The 15447-nt window shown below is 46.7% G+C and overlaps 1 protein-coding gene across 2 annotated transcripts in view; it reads right to left on the reverse strand.

Annotated features, from left to right (window-relative positions):
- Window positions 1-6366: 6366 nt before the first annotated feature.
- Window positions 6367-15447, reverse strand: part of PLD1 (phospholipase D1) — a 64701-nt gene continuing 55620 nt past the window's right edge. For both annotated transcript variants that reach the window (XM_065639777.1, XM_065639775.1), the window contains 4 exons: window positions 15025-15159; window positions 12876-13029; window positions 12114-12228; window positions 6367-11554 (listed from right to left, as the gene is read on the reverse strand). In XM_065639777.1, coding sequence (XP_065495849.1) covers window positions 11330-11554; window positions 12114-12228; window positions 12876-13029; window positions 15025-15159 — 629 coding nt within the window. In that variant the 3' untranslated portion in view covers window positions 6367-11329. The remainder of the gene's footprint in view (window positions 11555-12113; window positions 12229-12875; window positions 13030-15024; window positions 15160-15447) is intronic.

Here is a 15447-nt window from a genome sequence, read left to right on the forward strand (position 1 = left end):
GGTTTCCTGGGGTGTTGCAATGTGCCACACTGCAGCCCCAGCACCGCGGCCGTGCTGGTGCCCAGGGATGGTCTTCACAACCTGATGGGCTTTGTGCTCCTCATTGTGTTCATGCATCATCCCCATGTCCCTCTCATGACACCACAACACATGGTTTTGCTAGAGGGACCCAGTGATGGGTCAAAGAAAATCATCAGTTTACTTGTTTCTGGAAAAAAAAAAGCAAGCCTGCACATGACATCTCTACCTATCACGAGGAGAAATAGCATCTCCATGTTTTCAGTCGGCTCTGTCCCATGTAAGGCTACCAGATTTCCAGGGAAATGCTGCGGTTTCATATACCTTAGCACCACAAGATCCCAGAAAGGTGCACCATGGTGCTGCAATGCAAATGCATAGTAGTGCCGCTGCTCTCACCACCACCAGTAATGCATGATAAGCAATACTGGTCTGAGTCTGTTTCGAGGGCAGGAACGTTGTGGACATGGGCAACTGGATTTTGCTCCTGCTGAGAAAGTCTCTGAAATGGCATATCTTGACTCAGGGAAACTTCTCCTGCTGAGACATTTTGAATAAATTCTGCATAAACCTTTCTGATATGGTAAAAATAAAAACAATGAAATGGCAAGACACAGCATATAGACACAGCGGAAACCAAATTTGGAATGATTTAGATGATTCAGGATTCTTTTAGGGTAATAAACAGCTAAAGCGGCTCACCACATGCTTGCACAACCCCAGAGTTTGAAGTCAGCGCAAAGGTTTGAATGAATGATTCATTATTCTGCACACGCTCCGGCTCCTCAGCCACTCCAGCCTGTACCCAGCTGGATCTCAGGAGAAATTCCTAGAGTGTGTAATTGTGTATAATGTGATCATCCTGCAGCAGGAAATAGGTTTGTAAGCATTCTTAGCCAGTACAATTGATGTCATACAGATACGGTCTGCAAGGAAACAAAGTGGAGATATATATTGCAGCAAGTCATTTGAGAGCTAATACAGCCTTCAGGGAGACACATTTCAGACAGGGAATGTATTTAAGCCCAAACAGGCAAGGTACACATAGTATTTCATTTTAAAATGGCTCAGTGTGACCATGTTTGGAGGAAAGGGGAAGGCGCTGACCTGCGAGGCCCCCGCAGCAGCCCCGCGTTTGGTGCAGCCAGCAAGGCCAAATTTCAGGGTGCACCCCAGGGGCTCTGCATCCCTTTGAGAGACGCTCCCCTGGGAGTCTGGGCACCATGGAGGAGGGAGCTCGATGGGGTTATGTCCTGTAGCTGCAATCTCCTTCTCCCACACAGCTGTGGCAGTAGCATTCTGCAGGACCCAGCACCCCGACTCAGGGCTTGCAGGTGCCCATGAAGGGGCACCCATCTTTTTGGGAATGAGCAGGTAAAGCCCGCAGCACCCCCTAGAGGACTGCAGTCACCCAGCCCTTGCTTTCACGGAGGATTTAGAACCATAGAATCACAGAACAGTTTGGTTTGGAAAGGACCTTCAAAGCTCATCTAGTCCAACCCCCCTGCCGTGAGCAAGGACATCTTCAACCAGATCAGGTTGCTCAGAGCCCCGTCCAGCCTGGCCTAGAGTATCTCCAGGGACAGGTATCCACCACCTCTTTGGGCACTAAAAAGAATCTCTCTCCAGCAATGATTTGTCAGGCAAGTTTAATCTATCACCATGCAGCAGCTCATCTTGGGGATGCATCACTGCTGAGCCCTGTGTGTCACTGGTGGGTGGCGTCAGGGCTCCAGCTTGTCCCTCTTGGTGCTGGAGGGGATGGACAAGAGCTAGGGTGGAAAGGGCAAGGTAGACCAGGAATTCCCCACCAAGCTGGGCAGCAGCACCCAGGAAAAAGTCCTCTGAGGTCCTGCCTTGCAGGGCTCCAGGTCCCCATCTTGTCCCCAGCCGCAGCCAACATTGTCTTGACAGCAGGTTTAACCCAAACAGGAAGTCAAGTCCTAGCAGGTGTGGAGATGGACACTTCGCTCCCATCATGCGGTCCCCGAGGGCTGTCGGCTGCAGCTTGGTTTAGTCCAGCATCCCTCAGCCGCTGGTACTGCATCCCTACAGCCACCTTGACAGGGTGGTTGCTCTCCTCGGGCTGTGGCAGGAGCAAGAGGAGTTAGGTTAATCACAGAACCATATAATAATTTTAGTTGGAAAAGACCTTTATGATCACTGAATCCAACCATTAACCTAACTCTGGCATTAAACCGTGTCCCTAAGAACCTCATCTACACATCTTCTAAACACCTCCAGGGATGATGACTCCACCACTTCCCTGGGCAGCCTGTTGCAATGCCCGACAACCCTTTCCGTGAAGAAATTTCTCCTAATATCCAACCTAAACCTCCCCTGGTTCAACTTGAGGCCATTTCCTCTTATCCAGTCCCTTGTTACTTGGGAGAAGAGACCAACACCCTCCATGCTACAACCTCCTTTCAGGCAGTTGCAGACAGCGATCAGGTCTCCCCTCAGCCTCCTGTTCTCCAGGCTGAACAGCCCCAGATCCCTCAGCTGCTTCTCATCAGACTTGTTCTCCAGACCCCTCACCAGCTCCGTTGCCCTTCTCTGAACTCTCTCCAGCACCTCAAGGTCTTCCTTGGCATGAGGGGCCCAACACTGAACCCAGGATTTGAGGTGGGGCCTCACAAGCACTGAGTACAGGGGGATGTTTACTAAAAGTGACCTATCAGTGAAATCACTCTAGTGTGACCCCAAGGGAACACACCTTAAATTCCTACATGTAATTAAGCACACAGGTTACATACAGACAGCATAGTTCTATTACCATTATCTGCTATACCCTTTCTAGTCAGTATGTGCTGGTCAACACAAAGCCCTAACAGATGTATGGGGTTCACCTGGGATTTGCTATGTAGACGACATGAGACATCCAATGACAAACATCCTCCAACTACTGTACTGTGTTGGCCCATGGCCTGTGGCTGCAGCTGTCTTTGTTGCTGGAATTTCCCAGTTCCACTTCTGATACTGGCCAAAATGGGGCTTTTCTGTATAAAGAAAGTCATTAACTATGCCTAAAATCAATTCCATATACAGTATCTAGTTCATATTGCTGAAGCTACAGTGCTTTATATTTTATTTCATAAATCACGTCTCTATTTCAAGAGGAAGCATCTCTAAAATGTGAAATCCTAAAACGTAAAAAAACCCAAAGTCTGAGGTCTCAAACCCATCTTTCAAGTCTAAAGTAAAAAAAATGATGGTCAAACAGATGGAGTCCTCTCCTGAAGGATATGTTTTCTATCTTGGACATATGACATGCACGTTCCAGCCTGTGAGGCTGGTAAGGAACGAAATAAGGACAGCAACTCAGAAGAGAGAATATAAATACTTTTCTGCTTGTTTTGTGAGATAAACCGGAGGAATCAGATAAATACTGAAGGCAGCACACCAGGAGCAGGACAGAGCTCCAAAGCTGTGGGCGGGAGGGAGCTGGGAAGGTTGGTGGCCCTCCAGGTGACTGCTCAGCCTGCCTGTCCCCTCTGTCCCATCCTGGGCAGGACCTGGAGGGGGAGCAGTGTCCATCTGGAGACACCGGAGCATCTGTGTGACATGCCTGATTTTAAACCGTGCCTTTTGCAGGAGCATATAAGAGTGTCCAAGGACCTGGCAAGGAAAAGCGAGGCTGAAGACCAAGGTGGTGGGATGGCACCTGCCTGGACATCGTGGTGCACCTGAGGGTGCCCAGTCCCTGGTGCAACCACTGCACAGCTTGGCCCTGAGGGTTTATCTAGCTGAAGAGACGGACCCAGCTCTTACCTGAATTTGTCTTGTACTCACACCGTCCCCGTGTCCCTCTCTGAGGGGCGGCTTCCAGCAGGTCTCCAGCACTCCTCTGCCCTGTTACACACATAACCCTCGGCCCAGAGCAGGTTCCCAGTAGGGACAGATGTACGGACAGGCCATCAACAGCACAGGACAAAGCTCCCCAGCAGCATGCAGAGAGCTCCTCTATTTCTGCTGGGCACCGGTAAACTCCAGATAATAGGAACCTGTGGTGAAGCCATGATAACGCTGTCTCCCAGGCCTCCTCTCCTTTGTCCTCAAATGGGAACTCACAGGATGTTTAATTATCAAGACTGGGCTGAATGTGGAGAGATTACTCATCACCGATTCTCGGTATAAACAGTTTGCTTTGCAGAATAATTTCTTTTTTAAGAACTCCCCCCCCCACCTTTCTCCAAATTAATTTCCATCCCAGGCATGAGCCTCAGTAGAAAATCTTGCGATAATCATTTTGAGCTAAATATTCTGAGTAATCAATCAAAGCAGTAGAACCAATTTTGAAACTGTCACTTTTAATTTTTCCAATAAAAAAGAATTGAGCATTTCACTCACAGTGCTGTTGTGATTCAAGCTCTTAAAGCCTTTGCTCCACTGCATCAGCACTTCAGAGATATACTTGAAAATCTGAAGAGCCGGCACAATTGCAGAGAAACTAAACCAGATTGATTTTTAAGCAGTGAGAAGAAACATGTTTCTTTATGTGGCTTTAGACCTGTCTCACAAAACCTTTTCTTTCTTCCTTACTTTCCTCCTCTACAAAAATAACTAAAGGGTATTAGTAATTTCATACATGCAAAAGGCTGGCACTAATTAAAAAGTTGACACATTATGGAGAGCTGGGTGCGTAAATGCATGGCTAATGAAGGCCCAAAGAGCAGATCTGCTTGGTGCTGGGGTAGAGAAGAGGAATTCTCCATCCTCCGGCTGCAGACACATCGGCAATGGGGAAGCTGACTCGTGAGAGGAGACGAAAGGGGATGGAGAAATCCATCCTGGCAAGAACAGGTCTATTAAATACACAAGTAATATCACTTTGTGTTTGGGGTAGGCATGGGCTGCATTTCTGCTCAGCAAGGACCCATCAGATTAGAGGCTTTGTGAGTTGTTCATCATGCAAAGGCTTTGGCTGGAGGAAAGTCAGAGGGAGTTTTGGCATCACCTTCACCAGAGGCAGCATGTTCCTGCATGGCTGGTGCCAGCTATAGCCCATAAACTGATGTGCAATTGTGTTTTTATTGGGCCGATGGATGAATTTGTGCCCGGTAAATGCTTTGCGTGCCTACGTGTGGGAGAGGGAAAACAGCAAAAGCAGCATCAATGCCCTCAAGTTGGGCCCCTACATCACATAGCAAAGGGAAAGGATCCTTCGTACGAACTGATACCTAAACTGTCTAGATTCAGAACCACTTAGGTTGGACATTAGGAACAAAAATTTCATGGAAAGGGTTGTCAGGCACTGGAACTGGTGGCCAAGGGAAGTGGTGGAGTCACCTTCCCTGGAGGTATTTAGAAGATGCATAGACAAGGTTCTTATGGACATAGTTTAGTGCTACAGTTAGGTTATGGTTGGACTCGATAATCCTGAGGGTCTCTTCCAACCAAAATGATTCTTTGCCTTCTAGTTTCACATTAATTTCACACAGAGAGAAGCTTGCATGGAGATATCACAGCTCTCCAGCACTGCTAGCACAGAAACCAACCCATGTTGGGAAGACAGAGCCAGCACGGCCACCAGCCGCAGCTGCACCCCTGCACCCAGCAGCAGCCGGTGGGGGCCGCATCCCTCCTGCCCACTGCTATCTGTGCCCATGAGACCTCATCAGCAGGATGCAGCAAGCATGTAATTAGCTGTGAGACGTCAGAGTGGCAGCAGAAGCTGACAGTGTCAATCACCAGCTGCCTGCCTCTTGCCAACACACCCCCGCCCTGAAGCTCCGGCTCCCTGATCTCAGTTTATTGTGTTTATCAAGGGCACAGATTGGTTCTGGAAGTTTTGAAGATGCAGAGAGCCCTTTGGCATTTGAGGAAGGAGATGAAACCTAAGAAACAGAGAAGTTAATTTGTTTTCGGTTTGCAAGAGAGCTTGGAAATGCCACTGATGCTTTCTTCCTCTCTTCTCCCCCTGGAGGACAACAGTAATCGGCTTTTTCCTCTCTCAACGCTGAATTTCTTTTACTGAAAGTTAAAGGGGACAGCGGCAAGTTAATTCTATTTTGGAGACAGACCATTTTTGTCTGTGCCTTTCATAATGCTTCTGGATTATTAGAACTCTTCTAAACCAGGATTTTTTAATGTATTTGTTTTATGAAATCCAATTTTCTCTTTCTGTGCTGTTTCACTCCAGCAATTTCTCCCAGGAAAACCCAAATGACTCAAATCTAGCCATTTTTATTGCAATTCTGGGCCTTTTCCCGTCACATCTCAGCTACTGGGACAGCACTGCCAATGCAAGGGCAGAACTCAGCCCACACGCAGGATATGGCCACAGTCTCCAAAACAAGTAGAAATGAGACCAAAGCCAAATGTTTTGACATGATAAGTTGTATTTTCAGTCCGTTAATACACATTCATTTACCAGATACAAATGGAGTAGAAAGAAAGCGACCATTAGCAGAAACAAGGATACAAAACTCAATTCCAGCAGCCTTCACAGAAGGGATATATTCAGTGTTCACAACTGCACCATCAGAAGGTAGAGACACATGGAGACCTGGACTCACAGCCGAAGTGGAAGCTCTCCTTTTCTTGATTAGTTTAACTAGAGACACAATTTAGGAAAAAAAACCCAAAACAAAGAAACCACAAAAAAACCCAAAACAAAAACGAACAAAAAACACCCACCAAAAAAACAAACCCCAAAACCCACCAAACCAGAAGCAAAAAACAACACCTCCCCGCAAAAAAACCCACCAAAACCCCAAACAAACTAACAAACAAAAAACCTCAAACCAACTAAACAAAAAACCACAACAACAAAAAAGACCCCCAAAACCCCACCAGCCAACCATTCCCAGAACTGTGGCTTTCGACACTTTTTCTCGTTTCCCAACTGTCAGGAAAGAGGTACATTGGAATTATTTACGAGCAGGAGATTTCATGAAAACACACTGAGAGGTTAAAAACAGAGTAATCACAAATACTGGAAAATATAAGAAAGCAGGCAGGGAAATTAAAAAAAAAAAAAGAAGATAAACCCCAAGAGGGTCACTGCATTCAGTGGTCGATGTACAGTTTGTTCAACTCTGACACACCTTAGTTTTGCGTGCTCAACTTGATTCACTGCCATGACATTAACGCTCCTGGTTTAACCCTCGATTCTGCAAAGCTCCTGGTTTCAGCAGGATCTCAGCTGTGCAGAAGGGATTGCTTATTTGAAACAATTTGCAGAATGAGTGTCACAAAATGTGAGAGTGTATTCACATCTTGTGGGCCACTCAAGAGATGCCAACGTCCACGCATATACCTGGTCCAGAGACCATTTGCTTTCTTCACCTTGGCCACCACCATGTCCTACAGACCAAGCCCTTTCTGCCAGAAAAACCCATGCAGCAGCTCTGCAGCCGATGGAGGTTTGTCAGTTCAGACCAGTGTGGATTTGCATCTTTACATTCGGCAGGAGAAGGAAACAGCATTAACCTCAAGGACCGTTCAGACTTTCATTTCAATGTCCCCATGAATGCAGCTTCTGTGCACAGATTACAACCCCTCCCGACTCTCCTTACTACAAGTGCACAAAAGACTTGTTACACTGAAATAAAACCAGCAAACCACATCTGAGCTTGATTGTGCATGAATGTTTCCTTGGAAGGAATTAAGATATTGTAAGTTATTACTACCAGGGTCCCAGCAAGGCAAAACCTGCACTGAGGTTTCCCTAAGGGACAGCACCAGAATTGCAAAATCATGTTGTGCGACCTGATTGAAAGAAAGGCAAATGGAGTGTTTGAGGGTTTAATCCAGCAAAGGTCACATCATGTCAGGCAACAAGCTGAGACCAAGAGAGCAGAAACTGAGCCAAGCACTTTGCATCTGCCATGGAGCACTGAAGTAGTTCTCCTACAAATTATTTTTTTGTAAAGTTCTTACATATGATGACATTTTATCCCTCATTTTTTAAACCATGCATTAATTTTACAGTGAAACATTTATCCAGTCCAACTTCTATACAACAAAACACACATTTTAAAATATCAGACTATTAAAATATATAGTAAGGATTGTGAGTTCTCAAAGCGGCACTTGTTGAGGAATAAATTAAAGAAGAAAAGTGTTCTACTCGGGCTGTATTACAAAATAAAGTCTGAGCCTGGGAGAAGTTCTCTCATTTCCTATAGTGCTAACAAATAAATGCCACAAGAAACAGCTCACGTTTCTGGGTTTGCTAGTGCTTGAATCCACATCACTTGTTACAGTGCTGTGTATTTGCGAGCGATCCGTTCCAGTTTGAAGGTATTAAAAATAAACCCACGCTGGTATTACAGACTAAGAAGTAGTGATTGTTTAGGTGCAGAAATTATCTCTCTCAAGGTGTTCAACCTCACAGGCTTCTTAATATAAGAAAGAAAACCCAAGGAGCCAGCTCTGAGCAGCACAGCCCAAGGGTGCGAACAAGCCTTGTGCCTTCCCTGGAAGTGGATCCAGCTCATCATCTCCTCAGGGTGCGCAGTGCTGTACCCATGGAGGGGATCTGGTGGCCCCACAAGCCCCTGGGGACACAGAGCTCTCCCTGCACTGTGCCCAGGCTGCCCTGCACACCTTGCTTGCATTTAAGCGCTACTGAATTCCTGGTATTATGAATTAAGCACTAACACAGAGGAGGGATGTTCAGCATGGCTCCATTCCCACTGCAGGAAACCTCGTCCCAGACAGAGCCAATGTGAAGCCCGTCTGCTACTTTAATAACAAAAGACCTTCTGAATTAGCACCTTTTCATACAGAATCAGTGGATGAAACCTTTCCTCTGTGGCTCTGCTGCATCACTTGGGACCAGCAGCCATCACAGAGTGGGCTGAGTGGTACAGAACCGGGGTGTTTTTTCCCCAAAGCAGCCTGGCAGAGGGAGACTTACCACGGGAGTTATGAGCCCCAATAGTTAGCTACCTACCATCTTAGAAGACAATATAAGGATAATTTAACAATCACAAGAATCTTTGCTAATATGGGGATGGGGACAATAAGAGCACTTGAAAGATGACAGGAGTCTCGCACTTCTTCACAGTTCATGCGTACGGGTGGCGGGGATGAACGCTTCCTTTTCAGCTCTCAATACAGATCTGTCTGACTTACAATGATTTTCTGACAGGCTGTAATTGTCTAAAGTTAGCAGCTTTGTTCAAACTAAAACAGCTAAAAACATATCAGGAGATAAAAGCTCTGACGTGAAATAACAAGACACCTTTGATCTTTCTTGATTGCATATGGTCAGGGCACATACTGCTCTTGTTCTGCTGGGCATGACCCCAGGTCGATTTTTTTAAGGAAGAAAAAAAATAAAAATCAAAGGAACATACTTATCTGCTTACAGCATGCCAGCTAAAAGCATCAATCCCCTGGACCAAAGACCATCACATAAAATGCTGCACATGCACTTCCCACAGGCCAACCAGCACACAGATGCATCGACCAGAATGGCGTGTAATTGGCAACTGCATCTGCAAAACACGAGCGTAATACACTGGAAACTGTAGGAAGGGCTGAGACTCATGCTGCCTTGGAGGAACGTCTGGGACTGTTACTTTACTCCAGTGATGCAGCAGGTACAGAATTACCTGGTGCCTGGTTTATGGGCCTGAAGACACAGAAGGCAAATGTCTAAAACAAGGGGCCAGCTATGTTTGTGGATAGTGAAGTGACTGGTGTGATCCTTTTCTCGTTAAAAACAGTTGAGACTCTTGGAAGAGCCAGAAAAGGAAACAAGAAACTTGCTTGTGAACTAAAGTAAATACCAGTTCACCCAGTCTTTTGGCTAAGGAGACTTGGGCACTGGGTTAAACCCAGCTAGCAAAGGGATCCCCTCGGATGCAGCGGCAGCAGAGGAGCTCAGCCTCCCACTTCTCCAGATCCGACTCTAATTCAGCATTTCTAATAGTCTGATGTCTTTGTGTTTGACACAGCACTGCTGACTGCCAGGGAACATCTCTTCCTGGACGTGAAATCAGGAGGCACAGGCACTGCAGGATAGAGGATGGAGTAAAGAGCCAGGACATCACCCACCATGCAAGGTCCCTGTCCCAGGAGCAGTAGCGTTTTGCTCAGGGATGCCGAATCAAATTCCTGCTTCACTGCACAGTGAGATGCAAAATAGCTTTGGAAACTGTCTCACGGAAACAGAAAACAGTAAAGGGCATGCTGAGTTTTACCTTGCTTGGGAAGACAAGTCCTGCATGACTGAGTTCAAGATTGTGGCTGGTTTAATAGCAAAGCAGGCTAAAGACAAGGCTTTGCTAACTGCTCCCCTTCCCCCTTGCATTTACCCTATCTACAAAGCGACAGCTCATTCTGAGCACGGCTTCAGCTCTGGCTTAATGGCCTTTTCCTTCTTTTAAATAGTGAGGAAAGAAAAGTCCACCTGTGTACTGCAGTCCAGATACAGGAATGGAGGACCCAGAGCACAGAGCTTTGTCCAGCCCATACTGGCTTTCGAGTTTCTGTCCCATTACAGGCAGTGCCTCACTTTTCTTCAGCTCCAGAGACCCAAGGCTTGAGTTTAAACCTTGATCCTCTCTTCAAGAAAGCCCTTATGCACAGTTTGAACAAACCGATGTGCTGCGTTTCTGCAAAGATCAGCAAACTCCTGTGATGTCTAGCACCTTCAGCTCCATCGAGGCTGCCCTTTGCCAAGACCCAGGCAGCACCATGCTGTGCATCAGCACTAATGATTGCTCCAGCGGTGGTAGAAACAAGGTCTTTTTCCCCCCACCCAGAGGGGAGAAGAGACTGAAACGCTGATTCTGATACAAGACTGTTGGTCTGTTTCCATTTGAGAAGTGCAAGACCTACAGTGGGCAAACTGCAGGACAGCCCCTGGCAGCACTCAGCAGCACTTCCCAACGTGCTCCGAGGGCGTACAGAGGGGTGAGATATGGGAATCCAGCCAGCCAAGGTGTGGATGCTCAAAAACCTCAGGAGCACACGCAGCCCATGACTCCTGCACAGCCCCGGCATGACCACGGTACAGATGCAACCACAGAACACAGCTGGCAGTGGCAACAACTTCTGTTTCCTATCCTAGAAAGTGGCCTGGATCCTTTAGGTGCTCAGAATGTGTCTTAAGAAGTAACTCCTTCAGAGGCTGAACTTCTCTTTTTCCATGACTTCCAAGTCTTTCTGCCCCTCTCCTTTGCTAGTGTTGATTTGCTTCAAGTTCCACCAAAATCCTTAAGAAAGGCACATTAGCTTGGTGAAGATCTTTTTCACCTCCTTTAGCCATAAAAAGCTTTCTGAAATCCCATATCGTTCATCAACTTGTCTCCAGAGAACCAGACTTTAAAAACATGAAGCAGTCTGCATCTTCTTAAGTCCAAACCTCCATGGGTACCATAGACTCTTTCGTTCCAACGGAGGGAAGCAAATACTCTTCCTCCAGAAAACGAAAAGGGAATTGTACTAAAAACCCACGAATCTTTTTTAATTCTTCTGTTGCTTTCACAGGATCATCGTTCGCTAATTTGGGCTTGTTGATGAAATCACGCAGTTGGGCTAAATTATTCACCTCATCACTGGGAAGGCATCGAAAAACCTGATCAAAACAGAAAGAAGAAGTGGCATGTCAGAGTGGGGAAAATACTGCAATACAGAGCTCCTGAGAAAGACCAAAACATCCAATACAAATTCCCCAGGTTGGGAGTGGCTTAATTTACAGCCTGAAGAACAGGGAGGGCAGAGATTATGTGCCTGTCTGTGATATTGTGGAGCAAGCAGAGGGGAAGCTCCAGGGATTTTTCTGATCACTGCAAAAGCTCGTTAGAAACAATAAGTAAAATTTACTTCTACTCCAGTTAGGCTATGGCCAACTGGAAGCAATAAGTTCACTGCAGTAATCCACTGGAGTACAGCTGATACAAATAAAAGGAAAAATCAGAACTGCAGCCATCTTGAGCTGCCGTCACACTTTGAGGATGCACGAACGCCAGCTTCTTGTTCACAGCTCTGGCATCCAACACTTCTTGTTCCCTCAAAACATCTCCAGCTCCTGCAGCTGGACCTGCTGCCCTCACCCTCCCTGTGCTGCTTCTGCCGTTGGCATCTGCTGCTGCCACACGGGATGGAGGGAGGGGAAAGGTGTCGCGTTCTCTCACCTTATCAAAGATGGTGGCATTGCGAGCCGCCGTAGAAATCCATACTTCCTTGAAGAACTTGTCACAGACGGGATCCTGATGTTCTGGACTGAGATCTGAGCCGCCAAGGACAATCCTGAGAAGAGAAGACAAAGGGACTGACGTTCACGGATGCTGAAGCACCAGGCGCTCCCCCTGCTGAGGAACGCCAGGGGAGGAAAAGTTTCCTTGGGACTTGCCAAACCCCACGTGCCCCCAGCACCCTCCCGCTCCCGTCCCCTGCAATAGTCCGTCAGCCTTGATGCTTGCCCGAGTTTCTCCTTTCTTTTCTTTCTGTGCAATAACTACCCAGATGGGAAACAAAACTATAAAAAAAAAGGAAAATGAAAAAGGTCTTAATGAAAAAACGTCCGTGTTGTGGGCCAGATGGCTGCTCCAAGTGAGGAAACTTCCACTAGAAAGAGACACTGTCACCCAAAATTAAGGGAGTGTGAAAACAGGATCTGGAGGCAAAATATCACTGTCTTGTTTATGAGCTCTCCTAGCAAAACCCTTGAGCAAAAGGATTTGTAAGTCAAGCTGCCGAGCTGAGGACAAGAGCTGTGTGAGAAAGGCTAATGCCACGGAAACAGCAGCAAAACTCTGCGCTAAATCCAGGCCAGGCAATGCTAAACTTGAGCAGGTGGCAGCGGCTGTGTTGGTTTGAAAGGCTGTGGGCAGGAGTAATCCTGAGCTCCGAGTCCCACCTGCATCCCTGCACTCGGTCAGCCTCACACATCCCACCTGAAGCAGCGCAGCCGGAGGGACTGGGCAAACTTCCCAGCGCTGTAATCCTCTCCGTCCATCACGGAGGGGACGGTCTCGGTGTCCTGCACGATGATGGCCATCTCGCTGTCCCGCTTGCCCAGCATGCTGCGGTCATTGATGTTGGCAGAGCCTGGCGAGGGGAAATGCAAGCACCAGCAATGCATCACTTGCTGCAGGAGATGCTCCTGCACACTCTCCATCACCACCCACTGCCCCTCAGGCCCTCCACATCCCTCTCCTTCACAGGAAACCAGCCATGGCTTTGCCAGGTAAAACCCCAACCAGAGGGGCTTCCTTAGGAAAACACAGATCCTGAGAGCAGGATTTAAGGGAGGGGAAAAAAACACCTAATTTTTGCAGGCTTCAAAAGCTCCAGGCTTGGAAGAAGGTTACATCACAGCCAAGCCCAGGCCAACATTTTCAAAAGTTCATTCTCTCTGTAATTTCCCAGATGCTTTTGCTGAAGGATGCCATGGCTTCCAAAGGCTTTACAGCATTTGGTTTGGATACCACGTTAGCTGACACAGGACAGCGTCCATGGCTAAATTCACTCCTATCTTCAGTAGTGTAAAGAGGGGAAGTTTTTAATTCGCATTTGAGAGATAGGGGTTTTCAAGAGGGGGATCTAGGAAGAAGGATGCCATCTCCTTGCTGTGGGTAACCACCTCTCCAAAATGCACCACCCCATGCACATAAGGGTTTGAGTGCTGGGCTCGTTCAGTGGCTCCAGCCCTGACTCTGCACCATGGTGGGAGCTCCCCATGTGCCATGCAGGGTCTGACACCCACGGCAGTCCTGGAGACCAGCTGAGGCTTTATCCCCCAAGGCTTTCTCTGTCCCATTTAGATGTCAGAAGGTGAGGGGCAGGGGACACCACAGCGCTTGTCTGCTCCAGGGGAACGCCAAGATACAGCCAGTGATAGGAGTCATCAGGTCATTAACCCACAGGAATGACCAAACAACAACAAAAATCTCCAGACACAGCCCCTAGCTCTGTAAGAGACCCCCAGGCACCAGTTAGCCATGAAGCCTCCACAGTGACCGAATTAACTCAAGGGGATCTAACGCCTCCAGAGGAAAAACAAAGCAAGTCCCTCTCCATCCTTTCACCTCCCTCTCCTGCTTGGTGGCCCCATTGGCATTTTATTTCCAAGCACTGTCTCTTTCTTGGGTGAAAAAGGGATGACACTGGCTCTCCACCACCTTACCCACCACCACGGATGCACATGCTGTATAAAAATCAGTCCTCAGGCTTATAGGTACAGAAAATATAAATTAAAGGGCTGTTTCACACTCCCAGACCATCACAGTTGCTCCTGCTGCAATAATAAAACCATCCCTGGGCTGCTCCATGTACTGGAGATGGGGGCTGACCCCTGAGAGGGGAACAGAGGAGCAAACCTAATCCCAGGTCAGCTGGGACTACAGGCTGAATTGCTGCTGTGAAGGAGTGGAGTACTTTGGGTCTTGCAAAATCTGGTATTAAGTTATTCTCTGGCAAAGTTTCCATTGCTGATATAACAGTTTGAAAAGGGTTTCTTTAAATAAAGAGGCTAAAATTCTGCTTTTCTGCTGCAATGTAGAACTCTGAGCCTGAAGTCTCTTGTCTTTGCTTCGCGATCTCATAATAAATATGGTAAAAAGAAAAGAATGAAATGATATCTATTTCTTGTTATAACATATTTCCCCATTCTTAGGAAATGGAGCTGATAAATGACACATGTTGTCCAAACCTTCCAAATTTTACGGCACATTCTGTTCTTTAAGGAACAGATGACAAGTCTCACAAGTCTTCCTGCTAGAGCAGAGTTTGATACAAGACAGATGGACAATATTCCCTCCACTGGGATTCTCTTCACTGTTACACAGAGATTTAAAACCATTTTAGAAAAACAAATTAATTGACAGCCCTCCAAATCCTTTCCTCCCTCCTACCTACCCTCCTGATGAATTTATGATTTTTATTTATTTTTTTAAAAACAGCAAAATATTTCACAAGAAAGAAATCACAACATAGAAAAGCACATGGCTCTGCAGCCTGCACTGAGCACAGGGAGGAGAAGCAAAGGGACTAATCCAGATATAATCGAGTGGTCCAAACCCCTCCTGCAAGCCCCCTGCTCACCAATTATAACTGTGTTGTCATCAGCAATAAGCAGTTTGCTGTGAACATAAATGAGCTCTGTGACTAGTTTTCCTTCCAACTCTGCGTATGTTCGAAGTCCACAGAATGATATGTAGTTTATCCACTTATCTCCAACTGAAAATTAAAAAAGAACAAAACTGATGGGATGAGAGAGTTAGAAGAGAGAAAAATACCCTCCTTATATAAAAACCCATATGAGTAACAGTTCACTTTTGTCTTTAAAAAAAAAAAAATAAAAAAAACAGATAATGGAAATAAGTTTCTTTAAAAATAGACTTTAAAAGCTGCCTGTGGGCTCTCTGTGCCGCTCTGATCCGCTGCCTGCTCAGATACTTCTACTTTGGAGAGAAATGACCCCAATCTCCCTCACAGAGCATGCAAGAGCGCACAATTGATCCCAAC

The sequence above is a fragment of the Caloenas nicobarica genome, chromosome 8, assembly GCF_036013445.1.
Source record: "Caloenas nicobarica isolate bCalNic1 chromosome 8, bCalNic1.hap1, whole genome shotgun sequence".
Lineage (NCBI taxonomy): Eukaryota > Metazoa > Chordata > Aves > Columbiformes > Columbidae > Caloenas > Caloenas nicobarica.